Consider the following 9,965-nt stretch of genomic DNA (forward strand, 5'->3'; position numbering starts at 1 on the left):
ACACAAGTCACCTTTATTTAAAAAATAGTGTTTCTACCACTCAAGCTTGGTAAGGAAAGTTGATGGCGTCTATCAAGTACGCTCTAGAGCACTAATGATTCCCAAAGAGTAAAGGGTGTGAGACCTACACTGGGATGGAGAGGTGGGTTTTGTCACTTTCCCCATAGACTGTGACCACATCAGCTGTTGCGACTGCGTTGGCGTCCTGATGAGCATCACTTTGGACTGGATTACTTGCCAGTGAATGTAGGTGCTAATTAAAGTATGGAACCATTATTTGTGTTTCAGGTTAAGCCATTAAATCTTAGTTTCATTGTTTAACAAATTCATGTCTAGAACATGTGGAAAGACTGAATAGTCTCTTGAAGAAATTAATAGCTGTATATTTATTATCACAAGGAGAACTGAGGCGTGCTAGATGTTTCAGCAAAGACATTAGTACTAAGAATTTAATGTACAAGGATGACATTGATGTTGTTGACTCGTGTAATCATAAAAGTACAAAGGAAAATCTCTTAAAAAAAAAAAAAAGAATCAAGTCAGTTGCCCAGTCAGTTTATCAAACTACTGAACAGTGGGAATTGTGTTTTTCATTCTGGTTTTAAGAGAATTTCTTCATGAAGTGCAGTTTGAGGTAGGCAATGATAAGGAATATTATTGTCATGCAGGCAAGAGCCAGGTGGTTCTGCCACAGACCCCAGCTACTCGCATCAATGCCTTGATTTTTCAGATACTCATCTCCGGTACACCACCTACAGAGAAATACACACACATTTATAAACTTAGGCAGTTTGAAGTATCTAGGAAGATCCTTAGAAGTTGTAGTGTGATTTCATGTCTATAGGAAGCCAGGCAAACAAACACCAGCTGTATGTGACTGTTTTATTCTCTGTTTTCTTGTAGCTACAATCAGTTTCTTGTAGGAAGCTGAAAGGGATTTTGTGAGGCTGTAGGATTGTAGTGCGTGTGTATGCGCTTCAGTAAACACAGGTTAGAGAAAAGTGAGGAGCATAATGCCAGATATTTCTAGTTTTATAAATACAGAATCATAGAATGGTTAGGATTGGAAGGGACCTTAAAGCTCATCCAGTTCCAACCCCCCTGCCATCAGCAGGGACACCTTCCACTAGACCAGGTTGCTCAAAGCCTCATCCAACCTGGCCTTGAACACTTCCAGGGAGGGGGCATGTCAAATATGACAATAAGCACAATGTTCTCTGCAGACAGAATGCAAAAACCCAGCCAAAACTTCATTTTCTCTATAAAAACACACAGATTCTGCTGGTCATCAGTGAGTATCTCACAAACTAATGCTCTGGGACTTTGTAAGGTGCTGGTGGTGGGATTTATTTTCATGTACCAATATACTTACGGCTGGCTTATCTGTTGATAGTTATAGTTGCTGATTAAATTGGTGGTGTTAGTGCTGCTGCAAAAGTTCAGGCCAGTCAATTCATTGATTTGTAAAGCCTTTTAAAGCAAAAGAAACAATGACAATGGAAATCAGTAGGTAAAAGAACGATTACATTAACAGGATGACATATAATTCATTAACAAGCTGACATATAATTCTGTTTAAATTTATTCTAACAATGTGATGGTATCACTATTTATTCTGTTGGCCAAATCCCCATTTTTTTAACCAAGCAGCATATTTTTTTGCCTTTCAGGAGAGGAATGTATGCAGTCCATACCCTGTAATGCACGTGCATCACCAGGCTTTAACACCTCCCCTAGGCTAGACTGTTTCTGCACGGGCATATTAAACCCCAAATTTCTCTGCAAAACATCACCCTGGCTTAAATTATCAGAAATTAGGAGAGAAGTTTTAGCTTGATGAGGTTTTTTGATTGATGGAGAAGCAAAGAATTGGTTTTTAGGGATAATATTGTTCTTTACTTGGTATTATTTCTGTCCAGCTACATTCCAGTGGATGTAGTTGTTTGGTGTCTCTTTTATATGGAGTGTTTCCACGTTACAGAAATGAGCTCTTTTGAGCAGCAGTGGGTGTTGGTTGATGAGAAGCCTTTCTCATTTTGAGAGACTGCTCTACATTCTGAGGTTACTGTATTTAATTAGCTTACCTTTTACTCATTAGCCTACAAAGGCTGGAGTTTTCTTTATCATGAGTAAAGACATTCCTTTCTAGCAAATCTTTTCCAAGTCTGTGCACGGGAAAATACAGCACTTACTGTCATTCCATATCGAGGGATGCTAAAGTATTTGAGCCAGGAGAGCCAGGACATGATGCTTGTGAGATTGACCAGCAACCCAGAGAAAATCTAGAAGCAAGAATTACAAAAAAAACCCCAACAACAACAACAACAACATTACTAATTATATGGTGATAACTTGTGTTCTTCTCCAGCTCTTGACTCTGCTTCTTCAGATTAAAAGCAAGTGGGAAGGCATTTCTAGAGGAAGAAACTCTTCCAGTAGAGGAACAGGGGAGAGGGAAGGAATAATTTCTGTTACCCAGCTTTGGGCCATAACCCCACATGGTCCATGAGCAACAGGGAATGCTTTCACCCATGCATTAAACACTGATGTGTCTTGTCTGTGGGTCCCACGTGAGCTGTCTGCTGTAACTTGGTTGTGTGGAGCTGCTGGAGGTGTGCACTTGGTTTTGCTTGTGTGCCCTGAGTTTGAGGCCATGTGGGTTTTTGGCTGTTGGTTCAGCACTGCCTCATTGTTTATGGTGCCTGTCTTCTAACTGCAGCTGTTAGTGTGTTGTCCCATCCTAACGTGCTCGATGGTTGGCTCTGGGGAGACCTTCTAGCAGCCTTCCAGTATCTGAAGGGGCTCCAGGAAGGCTGGGGAGGGACTTTTCACAAGGGCAGGGAGTGACAGAACAAGGGGTGATGGCTTTAAACTGGAAGAGGGGAGAATGAGATGAGATATGAGGAAGAAATTCTTTGCTATGAGGGTGGTCAGACACTGGCCCAGGTTGGCCAGAGAAGCTGTGGCTGCTCCTCCCTAGAAGTGTTGAAGGCCAGGCTGGATGAGGCTTTGAGCAACCTGGTCTAGTGGAAGGTGTCCCTGCTGATGGGAGGGGGGGTGGGAATGGGTGGTCTTTAAGGTCCTTTCCAACCCAGACCAGACTATGATTCTATGAGAGCAACTACAGTCATGATCTCAGAAAGCAGGAGGCTGGGGGGGTCGTGTCCTCAGCCAGCCAAATTTGTCTTTGGCAAAGCTAAAGGAGAGCAAACTAATGCAGTATGGTGGCTGCTGGAGCCACAGAGAAGAGGGCAGAGGAACCACTGTCCTTCCCTCTCACACCCAGCCCCCCACCCCCTGGTCCTTGTTAGTTAAAAGGACAAATCCCCACAGTATCAGAATATTCAGATCAGACAAATCAGGATATTTGACATACTCGACCCCACAGGGTTTTGGGGTTTTTTTTTTCAGAATTCAGCTGAACTCTGTGCTGATAGGATTTCTAGATTTCAACATTTCTAGGATTTCAAGATACAGTCTAGAAAACTGAATAATGCTACTCACAATCATAAAAACAAACGCGATCGTCATGAGCAGGTTTGCTACAGCGACCACGCTCTGTCCTGCTGCAATGGCCAGTGCCATAGAAGTGGCTGTGTAGGACACCATCGTAAGGGTAAACATCATTGTAAAGAAGGCTTCTACAGTTGGTTTCAAACCTTAAAAATCAGAACAAGAAGGGTTTCAGCATGATCCTGCCAAAAGCTTTACCATAACCTGAATGCTACCCTGACTTAGGTGGTGTCTTCTGCCTACAGAACACATTCTGACAGTGCAAGCTGGGACTGGGACTCAAGACTGCAGTGGGGTTTGTGACAGGATGAATAAGTAGTGTGCCTGTAACTGCAGTGACCCTGCAGATAGCAGAATGGGTAGAAGTGGTGGTACTGCACTCCACACAGTCCAAGGTGAAGGCTTCACCGTGGCTTCAAGTTGTCTGTCAAAGGAGACACGTCTAGTGTGCTTCCGTGACCAGAAGTCGTACAGCATTTCACTTGTTCCCAGCAGAGAGCTCTCCTAATGGACCTACTGGCCTTTGGGTGGCTGTAGATTTGGTAGCAGGGTCTATCTCACTCCAGGGTCACGGTCTGAGAGCCCCTTGCTGATGCAGCCTTGTTTCCTATTCCTTAGGGGGAAAAAAAACTCAGACCCAATTAAACTGGGATTATTTTAAAATTTTGCTTGCACTTTTGAGCTTTTGGGATATGCCAAAAGGGTGTCATGATCTGAAACCTCACCCTAGGAAAATGATCTCTTTGGGACATGTTTTGAGGATGATGTTTGAAGGTGTTCTAGGCTTATAAAAGTTTGTGCCAGCAATTTTCAAAATCTGCTTAGTAACCAGAAGGCATTTTGCCCAAAATGAACAAGCTGATATTAATTCACACAATATAAAGTTCTTAAAACAAAACTTCTTCTTTGATAGGTGTTTCTTGCAAGGATGGAAAAAGGATCTTGTAAAAGTTACTCTGAGCTAAGATGGCCATAAATGAAAAGTAATAAATCAAAGCTATGTAGCAGTGCTTATGGCATGATTCCTCCTAGGGATGGTGGAGATGAGACATGTCACAGATTCTGACAGGAATGCTTAAATCTTTGAAGGTGTGTCTTTTGTGTGGTGTGCTAAAAGTAAGCCCAGTAACCACTGCTGTGCCTACCTAGGGCTTTAGCCTATCTAAATATACATGTATACATGCATGTATATAAAATACAAGTGTCTCCTTGATTTTTGAAGGGGGTGTAATGAGACTGTAGGAGACCATACTTGCCTAACATGAAGTAAATTATACAGGTGAAGATGATGCTTGGTATAGTCCTCATGGGTATTAAATCAGCCATTAGCTTTGAGATGAAATAGGCAGATGTTCTGTAGTACCCACTGATATATTCATGTCTGAAAGACAAAGATATATACAGTGTGTGACAAATCTAATCACTAAAAAAACAGTAAGTTTATTTTCACCTGGAGACAAATGAATTCTAGCTCAAACTGGAAATAAAGAGTTCTTTCATGGTTAGGCTGTAATGCAAATGTCCAGTCAAACACCCATTAGAGTAATAGTGGCATTTCCATAGGGAAATGAATATAGATCCTTGTGCACGTGGTTTTTAGTGAATATATGTTGTGGCATCAAATCAGAGAGGTAAAGCTTAAATATTTTTCCTTTTCTGTATGGTACACTCTGCATAGCTTTAAAGAATCCAGTTAGATAGTATTTAATGTCCTCACTAGCAAGCCACAAACTTATTAATACCTACATTGAGTATTCAGGGATTTGTTTTGTTTGGTTTGTTTTTTTCCTACATATATTAATCATTTTAAACTCTGAGCTATTTGCAATCATAGGTACCACTTTGGAGATTAGCAGACAACTCACTAGAGAGTGAGTGAGAGCATTTTCAATGAGCACTAACAGTGAAATAATTTGAAAACTCTGCACTAGGTGTATTTAAATGACAATCAGCTACAGCAGGGCAAACAAACTCCCTACCAGTGGTCCCTGATAAGCTTTTTGTATGTTTTACTTACGTGAATATCTTTTTTTCCACAACAAAGAGTTCAATAGCTGAGATGCTGCTGAAACACTGGTTGGTGGTCAGAAAGAACATTGCACCCACTCTGTAAAAAGCCAAACAGCAAGCTGTTATTAAAAATGTGATGTAAATGGAGCGTTTCTCTGTACCTAAATCCAACTGTAGTGCCTGGAGCTTGGCAGTACGTGACCTCCCATCCCAAATTCCACGGGAAAAGGCTTGGCTACAAGTCTGAGTCTGTCATGAGCCTGAAGCAGACGTGGTACAGGCAGTATTTGTTACTCTCATGCAAGGATAGCATGTTCTCTGATGCAGCCAAAGGATAGAAAATGAACTGATTTTCCTTCTTTTTTTTAAATGTAATTTCCTGATGCGTTAAAAATTCTCAATCCACGAGGCATTTGTCTGATGCAAACTGTGAGGAACTCAATAAGAAATGTGAAAAGTTTTCAGCTTTTCCACTGAAATGTAAGGCTTTGCTTTTCATATCCAATTTAAAACTAGGCTATTTTAAAGTAAATGCTATGAAGTGTTTCAAGACTGAGAACCCAGAGCTTTCTTAGTTGCAAACCCATTTGTCAGGTCGTGTACATAGAACTGTCAAAATGATACACAGACCAGAGTAATTTTAAAATCTAGCTTTAAATGCACCTTTTGACTTACTGCTGGTAAACTCAAGTGTGTCTATAGCAGCAGTTGCAAGATCAAAGCTTTAGTTACCCAGGTTTATGTAGCCAAGTTTGTATATTTCAATCTTTAATCTCTTTATCTTGAGGAAATCTTTGCAGAAAAAAAACCCTTTAAAATGCTGCCACGCTGAATTAAGCCTTTTTAATAGTTGTCTGCTCATCAGCATTCTCAGCAAGCAGACTGGCACTGAAAAATGTCATCCTACAGAAGCAGCGTTACTCACTTCACTTGGACTGCTTGTCCAAGCTACAGCAAGGCAGGGAAGAACTGCATCCCCTCTGAGTTTTGCAGGGACCTTTCTAGAGGCAGAAGAACATCCTCACTTCGAAGTCTCTAACATAGGCTTGGCCTTAGCTACTGATGTGAAGGTAGATGTATTTCATAAAGAGCTTGTGGATTCCTTCTCAGCTTCCAAGCTGTTTTTTATCCTATCACAACAATGAGGGAGCTTTATCAAATTTTTGGATATCCATTATCTAAACTGACTAACCTGTTCTGTAGCCCAGCAGAGTCTTCTTTAAGTCCAAAGAAAATGGCACCTACAACCAGTCCCAGGAAAGCTGTAACACACAGCTAGATGTAAAAAGAAAAAAGAGGAGGAAAAGCATTATCCTCATTTTTGCTTTCAAAGCTTCAGCAGTTTTTTTTAAAAATATGTAGCAGGTGAGTATAGATTGCCAGGAAGTATTTTCAGAAAGGAGAATTACAGAATCACAGACTGGTTTGGGTTGGAAGGGACTTTAAAGACCATCCAGTTCCAACCCCCCTGCCATCAGCAGGGACACCTTCCACTAGACCAGGTTGCTCAAAGCCTCAAGCAACCTGGCCTTGAACACTTCCAGGGAGGAGCAGCCACAGCTTCTCTGGGCAACCTGGGCCAGTGTCTCACCACCAGTGTATCATCTGTACACTGTGTAATTGACTCTTTTAGTCTGTCTTATTACAAATTCAGGGCTGATAGAGTTGTTGGCTTTCCAAGAAAGATCTTCTGGGTATTGACCTAGACCCCTTGGATAGCCCAAGCAGCTGTTCCACCACGTACAGGGGAGCACACAGGCTTGTCTACTCCCTTCTGAATTGCTATGCAGGGATGCGATAGGTGTTCTGATATTTGCAGTCTGTAACACAATTTAAATAGCAATAATACTACCAGCAACTGTCTCAAGGGTGTAATTTAAAAGACTGAAGTGTGTACATCACACCTTTTTAATGCTAAATGGAAATGACAAAAATCTTAGCAAAACTGATGGTATCAGGCAGCTCTGTCATTTTTAAGCCTGAGCAATGCATGAATGGTAATGCCATAAACCCCTTGATCCGTGGTACCCCATCGCTAAGATCCTGCCGCAAGGAGCAAGCCTCAGGGATAATTCAGCTCCTAAGCCAGCTGCAGTGGAAAGCAGGGATCACATCAAGACCAATTTGGAGCAGATTAATGAAAAAAAGGCTTAATGAGCCGTGTACCTCTCCAAGAATGTTTGTAAAATCCATCCCTAATGAGGGTGGGGAGATAGAAGAGCTTGTGAGAACCAAGTGAGGGCCGTTAACCTTGGGGTATTAGGAGATCCTGGAGAGTCTTAATTCTTGTCACAAGGTCAAGCTTTTACAAAGCAATTATTAAGGATCTCCATAGTATCAACATCCAGACCCACACGCATACTCAAAAGCCTTTTAACCTCAGGGATTCCCCTCCACACTGGCTGTTTGTTCGCTCACTATATAAACCACGATGAAGATAATTTATACCCTTGGCTTGGGATCACTTTTTCTATTGGCTTCTCTAGAATTGCTAAAAATTGCAGTGGGAGTTTTGCTGGTGCTGGGACTGCAGAGTTTGGCTGGTGAATTAGGGGATTCCTGAGGATTAGTCATTCTGCAGGAGTCAGCCAGGCATTCTTTATTTTTGAAGGCAATGTACAGCTTTGAAGAAATTAACACTTTTGGTGTTGATTCTTCTGAAAAAGCAGCACTGACAGGGCTGGTCATGTAGAACATGCTCACCTTCCATGGCAGGTGTTAGACTCTATTGTGGTCTTCATCAGACCTTCTCCAGAAGACATCATCACCATTATTTTAGGAACAGTCAAATGACCAAACAACACACACATTATGAGAATGTGAAAATATTTTTACACTTGAGCCAACTGCCAGCACTTCATTGTGTGCTGAAGGTTAATTAAGAATGCAAGTGTAATCTGTTAACTTCCCTTGGTGGGGGAGAAGATTTGAGGCCAAACCCCACAGTGCCAAGCCTGGACAATTAAGAGTCAAGTCTGAAGAATGTTTTTGAGCAAAGGTGTGAAACTACTGGGGAGAAAATTTGCTGCTGGCCAGGAGCAGCAGAAATAACCTGCTGGAAAAGATCTTGCCTTCCAAATCAGTAGCTCAAAAGTAATTACTGAAGAGTCCCTTATGCTGCTCGTTTGGGAGCATTCAGGACACCTTCTAGTGAGTCAGATCTTCAGACTTTGAACATTCTCTTTTCAGATGCTTATTGCAAAGTATCAAGAGGCAAAACCATCCCTTTAAAACCATGGGTTTTAAACCCTTTAAAGTCAAAACCATGACTTTATCTAAGTGGAATAAATTCAATGTATAACACAAAAAGATAGATACAAGTTGCATTACCTGAGCTATGGAAGCTTGAGGGTTTCCTACCAGATTTTTAAATGTGCGCTTGGACACCCATTTCAGCTGATGAAGGAAGGAATTGGCAGATGTGATTTGTCGGAAAACTACTTTGGTTTTCTTTTTGTTTCCCAAAGAAATATTCTCTAGTATTGCTTTTGTTTCTTGGTAGTAGGAAGAGTTGGAATAGTTTTCTGCTAACTGTTCAGCCAAGGTTTTCCCATATTCAGTGGGTTCTTCAGTGCTCTCTGCTGAAAAGATTAATAAGAAATACAACAGTTTCTATAAGATTGTTTAGGAGTTAAGGCAGGAGAGTTTTGTTGGGTTTGGGAGAGTTACTAACGAACCAGAAGAATTAATATGCACATTTAGTTCCAGTGATTCATTGCATTTAGTCTCATAGCCTGCAATTCAAAAGAGTCAGTATAAATAAGACCAAACCTCTGTGTTTTTCTGTGCAACCTGTCCCACAGGCAGTGGCTTCACAGCAAACTGACCTGGGAAAGCCTTGTCTGCTGATGAAGTTTCAAACTGACTTGTAATTAAAAAGTGATTCTATCCCACCCCCCAGGTTTCTGGAAGTGATCTCTTTCACAGATCAGATGTTTAGATCCAGGTAATCCTGCACGTGTCTACTTCACTCAAACTTTGGAGTCTGTCATAAAGAAATCTCAGCTGGAGCTCCTCTTTTTTTTTTCTGAACTGTAGCCCAGTGTGTGCTTTTTCCAGTGACAAATACAAAGTGTGTTGCCAGCTCTAGCACTAGCCAGACCCTGAACACAATCAGTATTTTTGTAAAAAGCTGGTTGCTTCTTGGATGAAGAAACTGTGTGTTTGGGCATGTAGCGTATTCATTATTTCATGTCTCTTTTTGTTCATGTGAAAAAAAGAGTGTGAGCTGTGAATAAGTAGCAACAGACAGGATGAAAAAGCGTGCTGCTCAACCTAGGTGAGATTGGGTTTGTTAATTTGGGGATAATTTCTGCCTTACCACAACTTCAGGGAAGCATCAGGAGAACACTGGTCCCCTGTCTCTACCTCCTCTTCCCACCTTACTCAGAGGAAGGAGGACGGTAATTTCATAACAGATAAACCAGATAAAATATAAATAT

General features: G+C 41.3%; 1 protein-coding gene across 1 annotated transcript; it reads right to left on the reverse strand.

Annotated features, from left to right (window-relative positions):
• Positions 1-601: 601 nt before the first annotated feature.
• Positions 602-9,104, reverse strand: LOC104526661 (ATP-binding cassette sub-family G member 2; the record flags this gene model as incomplete). Its single annotated transcript, XM_010170195.1, has 8 exons — positions 602-752; positions 1,373-1,470; positions 2,193-2,282; positions 3,505-3,659; positions 4,770-4,894; positions 5,531-5,620; positions 6,716-6,798; positions 8,854-9,104. Coding segments are annotated over 8 exons (1,043 nt in total), but the record flags the coding sequence as incomplete, so codon positions are not given.
• Positions 9,105-9,965: the final 861 nt, after the last annotated feature.

The sequence above is a fragment of the Antrostomus carolinensis genome, unplaced genomic scaffold, assembly GCF_000700745.2.
Source record: "Antrostomus carolinensis isolate BGI_N321 unplaced genomic scaffold, ASM70074v2 scaffold15400, whole genome shotgun sequence".
NCBI classification, from domain to species: Eukaryota; Metazoa; Chordata; class Aves; order Caprimulgiformes; family Caprimulgidae; genus Antrostomus; species Antrostomus carolinensis.